The sequence below is a fragment of the Mus pahari genome, chromosome 5, assembly GCF_900095145.1.
Source record: "Mus pahari chromosome 5, PAHARI_EIJ_v1.1, whole genome shotgun sequence".
Taxonomy (NCBI): Eukaryota; Metazoa; Chordata; class Mammalia; order Rodentia; family Muridae; genus Mus; species Mus pahari.
Genome location: NC_034594.1, coordinates 82,020,835 through 82,038,018, shown reverse-complemented (window position 1 = coordinate 82,038,018; position 17,184 = coordinate 82,020,835). Strand labels below are relative to the sequence as shown.

The window sequence follows — 17,184 nt, the reverse complement described above, 5'->3', positions numbered from 1 at the left end:
ATGCCTTACTATGTAGACCACACTGGCCTTGAATCCAGATCCATGGTTTTATCAGTGCTGGGATTAAGCCTACAGAATTGTGAGCCCCTCCTTCCTCTCTAGCACTGGCTGCTTCACCTTGAATCCCTCCTGTCTTACAAGAGCCATATGTCAGGGATGATACAGACACCTTTCCAGTTCCTGTCACAGAATAGGCTCCCATGTTTATACACACTCTCTCATTTGAGAGGAAGGGGAATGCTGTATCACCCATTACCTGTACCACCCCTGACCCCTGCACACACACGAGTGAACACAAACACAGGACACCATATTTAACCATCTAAGCAATACATACATTCCCAAGGGTACATCAACTTCACAAGGGTAAAGACCTGACTAAGCAGCACTGGGCTCCAAGAAAGCAGACGGAAGTAAACAGGTGCTGGGGAAGGTTGGTCTGTCCGTCTGTCTGTCTGTCTGTCTCCGTCCGTCCGTCCCTCCTTCCCTCCCTATTTCTAGGCTACTTAGTCTCTCCCAAGCCTAGCTACTGGACAGGATGTCCTTAATAACATTTCACAGAACACAAAAAACAAACAAGCCCCCCTCCAGGTTTAACTCATGATCCATCCTGGTTAAAAGGAACCGACGCTATGTTGGTAGAGAAGCAGGGATACAGTGACAGACAGGGCTGCTGTCTTCTCCTGTAAGCCAAGAGCCATCCAGTACCAGAGTCCATCTCATAACTCCCTCCAGTCTGTGCTAGCACCGAGGGCAGGCGCAGTTACCTTAGGATGGGCTCCAGGTCAGGGTGGCGCCGCTCTTCCCTCCTTAGAGAACCCTGATTCAGGGCTTTTAAGATGGTCTTGTCAAAACTCTCAGAAGAGAATTCCTTTGGAAGCTGCAAGAGAAAAAACACAATATCCAGCACTAAGATTTTACCTGCTGAACTATAAACAAACATAAACGCCTTCTCTTCATTACCCATCTCAAAGCCTTCTTTCCAAGGCACCAGGCTGAAGTTATACATGTCTGTGTGTAGGAAGCACATCTCTCAGGACTAGCCAAAGTATATGGGAAACCCAAGTATCCAGCATGCCTGCAGTGTCTGGCATACAGATCTCACACCAAGCTCTTCTCCCCATTTGAGGTGGCATTTATACAAAGTTTCAAGGCAAACCTGGCATTCTGCATAGTACAGCTGGCACTTTAAGCCTGGGGTACTATTCTGAAAAGTGTTCTCTCTGCCTCTATTGTTATCAGTTCTGTGCTTCCTTTCTGCTTCTCACATTTTTATCTCAGGCAGTGGCGAACAATTAAACGCTATCTGCCAAATAAAGAACCAAGATTGAAAGCTGGGTCAACTCCTTGCAATTTTATTTACACCAAAAACACCCATCAGAGCTGGTGAGATGGTTGGCTCAAGGCTAAAGATTTCCTCAAGCCCAGGTAAAAGTGGGCACAGAGAAGGGACTCTTCAAGGGCGCCTCTGACCTCTATGTGTAGACATACACTGCCCACATAAAAACAAACAAACAAACCACTCCTGGAGAGTTTTTCTCCACATGACGGATGTGTCCTACAAGCAATGTGCTAGAATCTATAAGAAACTATCTTCCGGCCAAGAAAAAAACATAAACAAAACTCTTACAGTATTATTTAACTTGTTAAATTTAAAAAGATTCCTAAAAAGATGAATTCTAAAACTAACTCTTTTAAGAGTTCAGTTTTGACATATAGGATTAACTTCTGATTTACTGTCACTTTCACTAAAACCCAGAATAAAGGGAAGAGTAGAGTCACACAGCCTAATCTTTATAAAAACAATCCGTATGACTTGATCTGTCCCCTTACTAAGGTGGCAGCACTCATGTCGAGCACAGTGACACGGCACGGGGATGCTTGGTCAGTATCTGCTAGTCCATCTGGGGAGATAAACAGTCAGTGGCATCCACGCCCTCACTGTGGAATCATGTCCTCTAAACACCACCCTGGAGAAACAAATTCTGAACTGATACATTTTCCGAATGGGCACTACTTATTTCAACAATGATACTTTGACAATAGCATTTTAATAGATTTTTGATACTGGGTATTTTTATTAGTTTTGAACATGATTTTCTTTATTTAGTACATATAGTGCATGCACATATATATGTATGAACCTGTGTATACAAGTGCGTGGGCAAGCATGTGGAGGACAGAAGATGACACCGAGTGTTTTCCAGCTCATCTCCTGTCCCTGAATTGGCTAGAGCTGGCCAGTGATTTCAGGGGATCCACCTGTCCCTCAACACTCTGGTGCTAGGGCTACGAACATGGCTGACCACACTCAGCTTTTACATGGATGTTCTTGCTTATGTTGCAAATATGTTTACAAGTAAACTACCTCCTCAGTGCCATAATTTCTATGGAATATGTATATGCTGACAAAGAAAACCAGAGATGTTTGGCAGAGATGACTATTTCAAGTTTCAAACCACTGATAGTTGCTTTATATAACAGGATTATATCACACAAAGTGCCATCAAATCAACGATCAAGGTCACATTGCTGGATTGAGATTGGACATGCATCAGTATGCAATCTAGTTTATTTTCATGTTGTTTTCTCTTCATTTCCAGGGCCTACTTAGCTGGAAGGGAATCTTTTTGCTAAAAATAAAGCTTTACAGTATGTCTTTTATATCCTATGTAACATGGGATATTTCTTCTTCTCTTTCCATCTTAGTCATAACAGACGCAGCCTCCCATGTCTTCTGTACAACCTCAGAGTAATGAAAGGTTTTATGCCTAGATACAAGTTTCTCTTCAGCGTGCCTAGATACGCTCAAGTCTAGTGTGCAACCATTTACCTTGATTTAATCTTTCTTATTAATAAAAAGGTTGCAAGAATAAACTGTTTATTCCCAACAGGGAGTTGCTGCCTTCACCTTAAAAAGTCTCCTAAGAATACCAGCAGCACTAATGGTCATCAGTGTGGTGGGGGGGTGGAGGAGGGGGAATGGCCTTATTTGTAACCATTTTAGTCTCCTGTTGCATGGCTTTGGATCTTGTCTGGAGGTCTGGACACCATCACTGACATCGCTGACTACCATTCATCAACTCAATTTTTGGGAGCTCCATCAGCCACCCTCTCCTATGCACCGACAGCCTGCAAAGACTCAGAAGCTTTTCGGCAACTCGCTCATCATGACCCTGGCACCCAAGGACCTTGAGGGACACAACAATGGTTCACATAAGTGGATCAGGCTTCTCTCCATGTTCATGAGAGCCCATATCCCTTTCTTTACTTCAGGAAGTAGGGCACCATGAGGCAGGCCCTCATTGAAGAATTCCTTCACTCTGAAAAGGGGACAATCAATTTAAACTGTGCTATAAATCCCAGTGCTGTCTTTCTTACCAATCCAATGCCTTCAGACTTTAATAGACTACAATTGTGATGGCAAGACCCTGAAGAAAGCCAGGTTGCCGCCACTCTACATTTGGAGAGAAGCTTGGGCTTGAAGGTCACCTGAACCACAGGATTCTGGTTGGGTTTCAATCTTAAACATCGCATTAGCTCTGGAGTCTTTAAAGCAGACTCCACATGTGTGGAGTACTTTTCTTTTCATAATTAGAAATGACTGGGTCTGGCTTGATTAGAAAGCCTCCCAGCCCAGCTCCAGAATCAGCTCGCAGGATGCACACCAGCAGTGCGTCAGCAGTAGCTCCACTCAGGAGTGTTAGGATGACGGTGAGCTTCTGGAGCATACTCTTTCAGGGGCTGCAGTGCACTCCAGAGGAAGTTAGTGTCTATGCTGTATCCTGTATTGTCACTTATAAAACTCCCTACAACATACAGTCCATCCCATTCAACAAGTCAGCACGCAACTAAACTCCTACTCGGTTCCCGGGTATGATTTCAGGAACTGCAGATACAGCAGCGAAGGAGAAATAAAAACTCACAGAGCTGCTGTGATAATATGAAAAACAAACCAGAGGGGGGCAGAACATGGAGGGCAGAAGCAGCTGTTCTCATGAATAGAGACCTCAGCAACCCAACCTCAAACACTCACTGCAGTTCAACACCACCTGCCACACAGCCCCAGTAAACGGGCGCTCAGGGCAGCTCTGCTCTCATTCCTACAACATTCAAGCTGCAGGTAGGCAGCCTGGAAATAGCTGACAAGAGGCAATTCATTTTTAGGAACACAGTGCAAATTATTCCAGGTAAGAGTGGAGGTCATGCAGGTCATGCACTTAAGAAACCTGCTAACTACGCTGAGGGTTAATTCCCATGGCCCTGAAGAATGAGAAGGCACTTGGGGCTTTGTTGTTACACACTTAGCTTTTATGTAATCTGTCAGGACAGCACTGCTGAAGCTTAGGGGGAAACCCCAAGGAAGGAGAGTGCTAGATGGAAGGCAGAGCCTTGCAGTGGGCTCTGTTGCCAGGACAGACAAAAAGGTGGCCACATCACACACAAGTTGGCATCAAGTAACATGGCCTTGACAGGTGGCAGTGACTGGCTCCACTAAGAACTTCAACCCTCTCTCTGCACCTCTGGAACTCATTCTTCAATGCTAGGAATGTGCCCCGAAGAAAACAGAAGAAATGAAGACACAAGTGTTCCTGTTCCAAATCCAAATGGTGGATGATCATAACTGCTTATTTAACTGACATTAAGTGCTGGTAAATGTATCCTATCAAGACACAAGTGATAAGCAGAAGAGATTCGAAAATGTATGCAAAGAAAAGAGGCAGACCCAACCCACTTGTTGTGAAGGGCTGTCTCCCTGCTGTTGTGTGGTCTGGATCTCAGCCCCCGCAGGGTCCCTGCCACTCTGCCCTGGCACCTTTGATTGTTCCAGTGAGTCATGCCCATGTCGCCAGCCCTTCTGCCGCTGCCTTCTTTCTCATCACACTGTCTGGGATGGATAGGAGGGTCCCAGGTCTGGGTGACTAGACATGAATGAAGCTCACCCCATCTTTACAAGCAGGTGGTCAGGATGTTACTAATTTAGGGAGTTGTTAGGCTCCCCTAGAGTTGAGAGACTCTAGAAACCAAGAGTAAAACCCCGAACAGCATTTTTGCTATACTTAAGAGCAGTGCTTTATTTAATCACCATCAAAAGAGAAAGCAAAACCTTGGAACACACAGCTCTAAATGGGATGTCTCCATTAACCCCTCCCCTCAGAGCTCAGGGGACCCTGTGGAAGAGGAGTCAGGAAGAGTTTAAGAGCCAGAGGGGATGAGGACACTAGAAGAATTAAGTTCTAAATCAGTGAGCAAAGCTCGGACGATCTCAGAGACTGAAGCCGGAAGCATGAGGCCTGCCCAGGTCCTCTCTGTGTATACTACAGCTTGCAGTTTCTTTATTGGGCTCGCTTCCTTCTGTTGGGTTGTCCTGTCCAATTTCACTATGGTAGTTTTTGTTTTATCTTATTATACTTTAGTTAATGATTTATTGTTCTCTCTTAGAAGCCTGTTCTTTTCTAATGAGAGACAAAAAAAAAGTGGATCTGGATGGATGGGAAGGGAGGTGGTGAGAAACTGGGGAAGCTGTATGATATATAGTATGAGAAAAAAAATCTATTTTTTTTATAAAACATGAGGAGAGGGGTGTGGGAGAATTCAGTTTAAAACAAGCCACAGGAAAAAGAAACTATTTAATTGGCTTAATCGATACCAACTAAAAAAATCCAGCAAACTAACGTTTTGACAGTGTGCCAAAGTGTCAGAGAACCAACCTCCAGAATTATTCTGGAAGCTGACAGACTGGTGAAAATCAGTCCCTTGCAGAGTTAAGGATCAACACATCCACAGTGATGTGAACAGGCACACAAGGTGAATCCCAGCAAAATCTTCAAATCTGGTGTGTGGTAATGACACTCTCAAACAAAGCTTGGTAAGTGAGTTAGGACAACTTCTTGTTTCTGGATTTTTCAGCGTTATCTCCCTGTCAACAATAAACTGTCAGGTATTTACTTACTGAGCAAGAGTAATTTATTGACCACACAGACGTAGTCCCCCCCCCCTTCTATGAGGTCTTTCATTTTTTCAATTACATATGATTAGTACTTTTACTGAAGGGAACAGGTAAGGCTGTGCAGAAAACAAACTTGCCAAAGGTAATTCCACCAACTTCAAAGTCCCAATAGTATTAAGAACTGTTGAAAGCAGGGTGGGAGAAGGATGAACTCCAAGGAAAAAAGGAGCAAGGTTCAGGAAGAGCCCACAGAGGGGAACTGCAGTGTGTTAGGTACCAGGAAAAGAGGCCTCTTCTCGCTGCAGATGAACAACTCTGTAGAAGCCTAAGAATGGGGACCCATTTTCTAAAGCGAATTCTTCCGCCACTTATGCTGGTAACAAGGTAAGAAGACACACAGGGTAACATTTTCTACACCTCTATTCATTCCGAGTTTGGAGTTAACCTATGTGTGCTTTAATTTTCTTGGTGATTCTTTTGACATTGTAACTTTAGGAATCTCTATAGCATATACAAATCTTAACAACAAAATCTATAATTTTACCTTCAGTAGAAATTCCTGTAGCTCTTGGTGGGTTTTTGTTACTGTTGTGACTGAAAGGTCAGACCAATTTACCTGATTTAAGAAAACACACATATTGTATGGTTATTGCTTAGGCAAGAACTGGCTGGGGAAAAAGCCATGTGTAAAACAAAAGGCCTTAAGTTTAAGATTAGCAATCAGAGGTATAAAGTTTAGCTAGCATTCTCTCTCATAGTTTCTGACATTCTACTGAAAAAAGTTTTACAGTAATTCTTTCTAAATTGTATTTTTTAAAAAGCAGTATTAAAATGTAACTGCTTTGGTAATTTTTAGGAACTAGTTTTTCAGAAATGTCTTGCTTTTTTGGTTAAGTAGAAAAATGATACTATGACAGGGTAGATCCAAAAGACCCAAGTCCTGTCTCCTTAGGCTCACTAAATGTATGGCTACAAGAGAGGCAGAGTGAGGGAGATTTATCTTCTCAAAAGAGTTCACATGCTTTAAGTCCTAGAAAGATGCTTGGGCAAGCATCCTTACCTGCATTTTCAGATCAAGAAAAGGAGGTAAGTGTGGCCCAAAAAGAACAGGATCTAGGACTGCAATCAGCTGTGCTGTACTGCCTCCTGGACACTTAGAATTCTGTGGACTTTAATTTCCACTGTACAACTGTAAAATAGGTGACTATTACACTAATATCTAAGTCTTATCAATTAATCACATCACTTTTAATGTACTTTTTAAATACATAAAAATGCTATGTAGCAACCCTTATTGACTGGTACATTTCTTAAATGAAAAATATCTACCTGGGCAGGTGTATACAGGAGTAGACATGGCAACTGAAGTCTGAGTTCAGTCGCATGTCAGCGTCACATAAAACCAAACAAATATGTAAGAATTTCTACCAGTGTTTACTTCAAAGATGGAGACTAAGGCCTGAAACAAGAGTAGCTGGTGTTAAGAAGGCTCTCCAGAGAGGGAGCACTTGAGCCAGATGTTAGCTGTGCTTTGGTCCAGGATAAGGAGAAAGGTCTTAGAGAAAAGCTGTGAGTTCCAACAACTAAAGGAGAAGCCAGCATGCCGAGTTTCAAGGGCCAAGAGCCAAATACCCCAAAAGTGAGACACATGGAAATTGGAAACAGAAATCACAAAGTCAAGGATTTTTCTCCTTCAAAGTAGAAGTTTTGAAAATCATTCAACAAGTGTACTGAGCAAGGCAGACACTATAGGACAGCAGGGATGAGGGCACCCACTTCCATAAGATGCTCTGCCCAAGGATCTATGAGAGCTACAGTGATAGTAATCTGCAGAGGAAGGAGAAAGCACTTTATCAGAGGGAGGGAAGTTGTCAGGAAAGTGGAACATGGTCAGCTGGAACATGGTCAGTGGTGCTGTGAGAACCCTGGCTTCACTGCAGGCAGCCTGAGTATATGCGATGCAACCGCACAGGGCTCAACAGTAAAGCTGCAGCAGTGGGAAGCAAGAACCAGGCCTGCAGTTCACAGCCAACAAGATGACAAAGCCACACAGCAGGGATGAAAAACCCCATGAGCAAGGAAAGCAGAGCAGTCAGGAAAGTAAAGCCAGGACAGGGAAGGCCTGGGGTCTACAGGCACTTGTGAAATATTTACTTGTACTTTTAAATGATGCATCTTACACCATACATTTTCAATAGTTTCCCCAAGTTCAAGGTTCTTACTTGTTTTTAAAACCTCCATCTATCTATGCATCATCCTATCTATTATCTACCTACCTGTTATATTATCTATCAATCATCTACCTACCTTTCTTTCTATCTATCACCTATTATCTATGTATCATCTATCAATCGTCTGTCTGTCTGTTTTTCCGTTCGTTCTTTCATTCGTCTTTACAGCAGCGAGCCTGCTATTAGCTTCTCCGTGATATGGAGAATAGCTTCTCCGTGATATGGAGAATGAAGCCCTTGGGATGAGGACGGCTTACTTTGAAAGTGTACTCCCAGTACTTGTCAGCCCTTTTTCTCTGGACTCCTTTCAGCATGATCTTCTCAATGTGGACAGCTGAAAGAAAAAACACACACGCGGACTTGTAACAGAGATCACATGCATATTCAGTTACCTAAAGGAATCTGATAACTTGACAAATGCCAGTTATTAAGTTACTTAATCTTTACGACTGGCCTTAACTCATGAAAAAAACTGATACACGGCAATATGCCACTCAACCACGAGTGAACGTTTCCTATATATGTCAAGATGCTGAATGTTCAAGCAGTCCACCAGTCCAAGCAGTCAACACCAAAACAAATAAATAATCAAAAGATATTTTAGTGAAGATTGTTTTCTAAAGGATAATAATAAAAATTCTTATTCAAATTATCATAGTACAGCACTCTGGAATGAACTAAATATGGACAGCCTCTTCAATTATTTGTATAGATAACAGGAATAACTTAGAAAATATCTAGATTTTGTTTTTCATTTGTACATGTATGAGTGTTTTACCTGCATGTATGTATGTGTACCACATGTATGTGCCCACAGAGGCCAGAAGGGGATTTTGTACCTCCTGGAATGGGTAAAATGTCCTATAAACTGATAACTGTAAGAAACCATAAAGTCTCGCTGTAAAGGAACTGAATGTATAGTTTACAACAGGGTCAAAGAGTGAACACAGGGTAGTAAACAGAAGAATAAGCTCTCTACACAGATAAGCAGTCTATTCATCAACTAAGTAAACATGCGAGCCCTCGGCTACTCACTCTACAGCTCCTTCACTAAGTTCTCATAGAAAAGAAATCATCAAGTTGGAAAAAAGAAGGGGTGGGGAGGAAGAGGAAGAAGAGGAGGAAGAGCAGCAGGAGGTGGGTGGCAGCCAATCTGAAAAGGTTGACTCTACAACACAAAGATCTAAAGTCAACCAGACTGCTGTACAGTGAGTGTACAGCAGGTACAATACTCACTGGATGCTGAGGCTGTGCCTTTAGAGGCTGACAGTAAGGACTTTGACAATGATGGCAATAGAGGCTGAGAAAGCAATGCCACGGGACTGTGGTAGGGATGGAGAGTCACTCATCAACTTGGGGGTGTTGGCAGAGAAGAGGAGTGGAGCATTCCTTTTGCTTTAGAACAAGTTAAAGGAGCAAAAGCACAGAAGTGACAGCAAGATTGTTACACACCATGAAAGGTGAGCAACGAGAGAGCATGAAGCACAAAACACAGAAAGGCAGCACCAGGAAATGTACTTGGAATAAGCAGAGACAGAGCCATGACAGCACTTCATGCCAACTTTCAAAATGCATGGTCTGATGGCTGCTCAGAGCGAAAGTAGAAAAAGAATCTCATACACCTGACGGCAATCCTCAAACCTGTGTAATGCTACAATGACCAAAGAGGAACGGGAAGGTCTGTGTTCCCCAAAACTGCTGTAACTGAATCCCTTAAAAGAGGATGCTAGCAAATCAAACCTTACTGAACTAACTGGTGTTGAGCAGTCTGGGGCTGTGGAGGGGCTTCATTTAGAGGGCTTGCCTAAAGCGTTCGTACTGGCTGTGATCCCAGATCAGCACAGGCGAAGCCATGAGGACTGCAAGCAAGGCCAGTTTGGGTCATCCTTCTCCCCAGCCCCACGCCCACCCCAGTGGGGTGTGTGTCTGTGTCTGTGTGGATGTTGTTTTGAAGTGTGTCTTACTAGAGCTGGGGCTCGGTGACTGGGTTGGTCAGTGACCTCTGCTGCTGTGCCTGGCTTTTTGTACATAGGCACTACGGATCTAATTTGTAAGTCCTTGTGCTCGCAAGCACATTACCAACTGAGCCAGCTCTTTGTATTTGCTGTTTAGCGGAGGGAAAAGGGGGTCAGAACGCTGATGCTGTTACCAAGTTGGGAATATGGGTTCAGCTTCAGATTATACCTGCTGTTACCTGTCTTAACCCTAGTAAATGTAAACCAGAGAGCAAGTATTATATATACTTCACGTTTTTAACAGTTAAAAATGAAGAACCACAGTACCACTTTCAAATGACTACTATCATTTTGAAATAGTCTAAACCTCAACAAGTTTTTACGAGAACAAAACATTATAAAAGTTAAATTCTGCATCAGGTTACTAATGTTCAATAAGCTGAACTGAGGTGAAGTAGTTTCTGGTTAAAGTTTAGTTGGGACAGTACCATCATCATCTTAAACAGAGGTGGTAATTAGATAAACATCTGTAATAATTAAACAAACATAGACTTCCTCTCAGGAAAACTGCATCAAAAGGATCATAGTGAAGAGGAGGCATTCTGACACAAACTCAGAGTTGCGGCTGAGTATGTCTTATGCATCCTTGGTTCATCTGCAATCTACATAGTAGCCCACATTTTGTTTCAAACTTCCTCCCAGTATGAGCTTATGGACTTCCCAAATGCAAAGAAAAGGGAACAACCAGACCATTTCTTTTTAGATGGTAATGTGCTTTCATTCCCATAATTCCTCTTTGATACCGCATGGCTACCAGGAAATGGGTGTGAAAATTTTCTTCACCCTGATATTACGGACTTTGTTGATTTTCTTTTTTCCTTTTAATAGTAAACACTGGACACTATAGATGAAATGCTATACTAAGTATTTTAGTAATAGGATAAAGTCTTAGCCCTCCAGAAGCACACATAGAGGTTTAAGAGACAGCTATAGAGACAACTGTCCACGACACAGGCCAGACACACTGGAGAGAACAGTACAGGGCTGCAGAGCAAGGGGACCCCAGGACATAGAAGTCAGAACATTTGGAGCACTGCTTTAGGGCAAAAGCCCAGTACCAATGGGATTTCGCTAAAACTAAGAGTTAAGAATTAAACGGAATTGGGGCTAGCCATGTAGCTCAGTTGACAGAGTGCTTATTTAGCATGTATGAGCCCTAAATTGGCTCCCCAGCATCACATAAACTAGGCACGGTGGCAAAGGCCTATAGTCCTTGCCCTTGGGAGATGGAGGCAGAAAGATCAGGAGTTCAATGTCAGCTTTAGTTATATAGTGAATCTGGGCTAGCTTGGGCTATATGAGACCCTTTCTCAACCAACCAACCAACCAACCAACCAACCATCCAACCACCCACTATCATCACCAGCAGCAACAGCAACAACTTCAAAACCCTATGATAATCATTGTAAAAACAACAAATACAGCATACCTTCTCGCTGAGCACGGTGAGGGGCCACAGTGAGTCCGTCTTGAGGTATTTGGGCTTGTTCTACTACACCAATCTCACTACTCTGTATGTAGTCACCACAAGCAGAGTCATTCTGGAAGAGAAAATGTGTTAATCCATATCAGGGTAGAAAATTCCACAAGAGTCAAGTCCTACAGTCTGGATAATGATTGTACTAGTTACAAGTGATTAAACATTAAGGGTAAAAAGATTCCAAGTGTCAGAGTCACAAGTAGCAGTATGAACACTCATTTTTATTTAAAAGTAATAATCCTTTCAAATATTTTCTTTCCCAGCTATTTTAACACACAGAAATCCAATGCTGCTAATCAGAGTTGCCAGTGGTGTTCATTCTATACCACGTGAACCAGAATCAAAAGGACATATAAAATAACTAGTATAATTTATGTTAATTTCCCAAGGTACTGTGTATGTTAATCATTACATAAAGTTTATCTACTGATTGGTTTTAGTGACAGCCTAACAGGATGTACCAGTAGGAAAGTGTTATCAACAGCACCATCAACACATACAAATCTTTGTAAGAAACACTATGTATGGATGGTTTACTGTCAAGTCACACAGAAACCAGACACTCTGACCCTGACTGTCTACGTAGCCCATCCATCACAAGTTGACTTTGGGGGTGTGCCTCAAAGATTGGATTTTATAATAATAAAAAGCACACCAAGCTTATAGCTTTCCAGAATTAAAGCAGTGCTACGCATACACTGTTATTATAGGACTCTGGGTAAGCAGAAAAACAGAAAATAGCCCTTCCTTCCTCTATCCTGGCCTCTTACCTCAAAACACCACTAGTTTTAACATCACTTGTCGCAAGAACCAAACAGACACTGACTTTTTTTTAACTGTGTCAAGAAATGCCAGGAAGAGAGGACCTGAAACGTGTCAGGGATCTCATGCAAGGTATTTTCTCCTGCCGTTTAATGACCCAAACTGTCTGACAATGCATGTGCGATTCCAGATGACAGCTTTATTTATGTGAATAAAGTACATTAAATACTCTTGGGAACTGATCCTTACTTCCACCTTCCAGATACCTAAGGTAATACGAGTGTTTACAAAGTGTTCTCCTTGTCATAGGCGAACACAGATCTCTTCAGGGCCCAACAGCTAAAACATTCCGTCTCCCAGTCTTTACCAACTTGCAATGCTATCACTTTTTAAAAGTAAGCTCATACATATCCTAACTTAAATCATATACTCTTTGCTTACAGCCCACGTTTGCCTGAGAGATTTTGCTAATTAAAAATTCAACGCTGTTGTACATCCTATTAAAAACTGAGCAGTAATGCAGTGCTAGCGTATGGCTCGGCAGCAGAGAACCTGCTCAGCATGCTCTAGATCCCAGCTTTCCTCCCCAGTGTCATGAGAAAGAAACAAAGCTTTCCCATCCTCTTAGGCAGCCCTTACCCAAAGAGGCTTAGTAAACACTTTCAGTCACCTCTCTCCCATCTTACTCCTTAGTAATTTATTTTTAATGTCAGTGTGTACCTGTGGGTACCAGCATGTGGGCAGGAGAACTGGGCCGGAAGAGGCCAGAGGTATAAGATATCCCTGGAGCTGGAGTTCCAGGTGACTCAGGTCCTCTGAAGGAGCAAAGCACTCTTAACCACTGAGCCATCTTGCCAGCCCATTTCTTTTCTTTAAAGCAGATTTTTCTTTACATTGCCAAAATATGGTTTAAGTTAAAAACTATACACTTTCAAATATAACAAATGAAAAATATGCCACAATAGATTTCCATAAGGAAATTAAAATCAAAACCACAATGGGATTACTCTATATCCATCAAGATGGATGTGGTATAATCAGTGCCACCATGCTTGAAAAACAGTAAGGCAGCAAGTTTTGTTACAAGTACCTTAGCATAGTTAATTAGCCACACTGCTTCCACAGCATTCAAGTCAAACGGCCATGGGAAAGTAGTTTGCTTCACAACTGAAATCACACGTCTGAAGTTAAGTTTAAGAACAAAATTGTTGGGCATGGTGGTAAACTCCTATAATGCCAGCTGCACAGGAAGCTGAAGCAGACTGCTCTTAAGTTCAAGGCCAGTCTGAGCTACTTAGCAAGACTGCCTCAAAACAGAGTTAGAAGGGACCGAAGAGTTTTTAACTCGGTGCTAGAGGGCTTATGCTGTTTAATAAACTAGAGCCCAAGTCCACAGACCCATGAAATTCTGCAATTAGTTTCTTCTTATCCTTAAGTCTAGGTAGGTACCAGTACTTTGAAAACCTTTCAGAATAAATGTAGAAGCTGTTTCTGAAGTTCACAATGAGCTGTGGAAAACATAACTGTGGTGCTTATTAGCACCAAATGTGAAAGGCTGTCGTTAGCTGCCTCCATCTTCACAAGTCACACAACATGACAGTCAAGGAAGGCCAGCACGGGATCTGAGAACTACCATTGACGTCACCACACATATAGGAATAACAGCCACCACCCCTATAAAGCTTTGCTTCCTACCTTTGTGGAAGAAATAAGCCAAGGAGAAGTTGAGAACTACTGCCTTTCTCATCTACCCAGCAGCTGCTGCACAAGACAAGTCTCATCTTACCTCAACCAAAGGCAAGTCTTTAGAATACCCCATAGCACCTGATACAACCAAGTTCCAGATTAAGAAAAACATGTCTTGTATATGAATTGAGCTGCAACAATAAAACGGACACATCTCAGAACATGCAAGATCTAGACCTCCCTCTGCTGTGGCTATGAGCTCTCTTTCTAGTGGCTTGTTAACTAGAAATGAGGGTCTCAGACGGTTCAGCAAGAGGATGACAGAACTGGCTACTGTATAGGATGGGTATATATGCCAACTATTGAAGAGAGTGCTGGGAGGTAATTTATAGGGTACATATACTCTGCCACCACAACTGCTTCTTTTTATGCACATTCTTTGATATTTGGGATAACAATGGCAAACTATGCAGGCCTGAACAGAGGGAACAAGGTGGCAGGGAACTGTCACTATCACTCTCTATGAAGTTTGGGGCCTCTTTTAATTACTAATTAAGAAGTTAAAACTGTTGGTATCATTCCCTTTGGGGGGGAACTGAACCATTAAGGAAGCTCCAGCACAGTCGCGCCCACACAGAAGTTCACCAAGGAGAAGGAAGTGGAGGGTGCAGGAAAGGAGGAAAGCAGTTTTTACCCAAGGATTGACCTTTACGTACTGCTGAGTCAATCTAGATAGTGCCACCTGTTAAGATGACAAGTGCACGCTGAAAAACAAATTCTACAGAGGACACAAATTGACAAGGACACAGGAAACAAACAGGTAGTAAATACCTTCTGACAAAGAAGGTGGGAAGTGGACCAGGAACTGCTTCATTCCTATGCTAGTCCATGCCCACAGCAAGATGTTTTGGGGTGAGATGACAAGCACAGAGAGAGTGCAGAAGGACCTAGCCTACACACACACACACACACACACACACACACACACACACACGCGCGCGCGCGTGCGCGCGCGCCTCCCTAGCCCACAGCTATGCTCTAGAGCCTTTCCCTTTACAGCCTTACTGCACGAGAGAGGAGAACACAGAAGGACAAGACCAAAGACGCCCTCTGAAGGAAGCACACTAAACTCAGATGTTAGCAGCCCACATGCCACCAGACCTTTTAGGTCCTCCAGCAGAGCCACAGCTACACCTTTAGTGCAGAAGACTTCTTAGAACCATGTAGACATCTAAGGGCCTCAACAGTGACAGGCAGTTAAGTGGGTCCACACTGTATTAGCATTTGCCACTTAAGCAAACCTGTGAGGACGGTCACTTACCCATCCAAGGGAAACAAACCATTTCCAAAAGCAACAGCTTCTCATTGCACCACCGCATCATGCAACCTCTTTTTAGAACAGCCTTTTTCTCAAATAGTACTCTAACACCACAGGCCTCCCTCCGATCACATATAACTACTTTCCCCTCCAGGACCACTTAAAACAAAAATCAATTTTACTATCCCAATTTACACAGTCTTACTAATAAGCATAAAAATTCCACATGACTTTACAGAGTGCTCATTTCTGTGCCCAAAGTCAAGTTTTTAACTTCCTACACATGAGCAAAGTATTCTCCATTCCCCATCTCTCTCTCATACGAATCACAAACTGGAGACCAAACCCTGGAGGAGACTCTCTATAAATCAATTATCCAAACAATAAAGCAGTGGTCAATAATTCTGACCTCTGCACCCATCTGTACATCCCCATACCGAGGCTTAAGGAGGGAGTACAAATAAGACCAAAAAAAAGAAAATCACTGTTCAATGCATTCAGTCTTAAAGCAGTACTTCCAGAGCTACATTTGAACACCCAGGTTTAAGAAATTATGACTGAGCAATTACAACATATGCAATGATGACAAAAATAAATAAAAGATAATGTAAAGATCTAGCAAGAAAGCCAATTATGTATGTTCAAAATAGTAGTAAGAATTCTAGAAGTACCCAAACTTCAAAAGAATGTATGTATTAGTGGGAATCTGAAGTGGCAGAGACTTAAAAGACCGATAACCTAAGATCATCACAGGAGGGGCTGGCATGAACCCTGTGTTGAAGGAAAGGCAGTATTTATGAAGAAAGAATGGGCAGCTAGGACTTTGAGCTAAGAGTCTATTAAAGCCCAGGGGGGGTCACCAGTCACTGAAAGAAACTATAACATGACTAAGGGTTGTTTTAGAAAGATGTGTCTGGTGGCAGTACTCAAAAGATGAGATGGACAAGCTGAACTCAAGAGGAATAGGTGGGGAATTATTGTAAATCTATAGAATCAAGATCCACAAGAACATGCCATCAGTCCTTCATGACTAAAGGACAGTCAGGGTAAATAGGGAACAGTTAAGGGTTAAGAGAATCAATCACACCACAGTGACTGAAGTTTAATGGTACCATTAAAAGCAATGGGTACTTCTGTAATAAAAAAAAAAAAAAATCAATGTTTTTACACAGATTAAGTCAGATTAAGTTAAAAATGACAGTTGACCTTCAGCAGACACAGCACAGACTCATCATTATTTTCATTGGTTCCCATGCAAACAGGTGATAAGCCAGTCCTCTAATTGGACTCCCAAAGTTCTCTGTAACCTCTTCATCCACCAGCACCTCTTGTGCTAACCATCCTTTGACTAAGCCATGATCTCATGCATTGTTCTCACTGCCAACTCATCTTCAGGATACTTACATAAAACCTGAGGAGGAGGGCAGCTCCATCTTACACTGGGCACTGGGAAGCTTGCAAAGTAGCCTTTCAAAAACTAAAGGTGGACTGGAGAGATGGCTCAGTGGTCAGAGCACTGGACGCTCCTGTAAAGAACTGGGGTTTGGTTCCTAGCACCCACACGGAAGCTCAAACCACATCTAACTCCAATTCCAGGGCATCTGAAGCCCTCTTCTGGCCTCTAAGGGTACCAGGCATACATGATGCATATACATACATATAAAATAAAACCTCAGATAAACTACTTCTTGAGTGAGCAGCGAACACTGCTAATGAACCACTTGGCAGGCAACCAAAGGCCA

General features: G+C 42.6%; 1 protein-coding gene across 2 annotated transcripts in view; it reads right to left on the bottom strand.

Moving 5' to 3' along the window:
• Zcchc2 (zinc finger CCHC-type containing 2) overlaps positions 1-17,184 on the bottom strand; it is a 46,710-nt gene that overhangs the window by 22,444 nt on the left and 7,082 nt on the right. For both annotated transcript variants that reach the window (XM_021197781.2, XM_029538485.1), the window contains exons 2-5: positions 11,626-11,737; positions 8,439-8,515; positions 6,495-6,566; positions 768-880 (exon numbers count right to left, since the gene is read on the bottom strand). In XM_021197781.2, the coding sequence (XP_021053440.1) occupies positions 768-880; positions 6,495-6,566; positions 8,439-8,515; positions 11,626-11,737 (374 nt within the window). The remainder of the gene's footprint in view (positions 1-767; positions 881-6,494; positions 6,567-8,438; positions 8,516-11,625; positions 11,738-17,184) is intronic.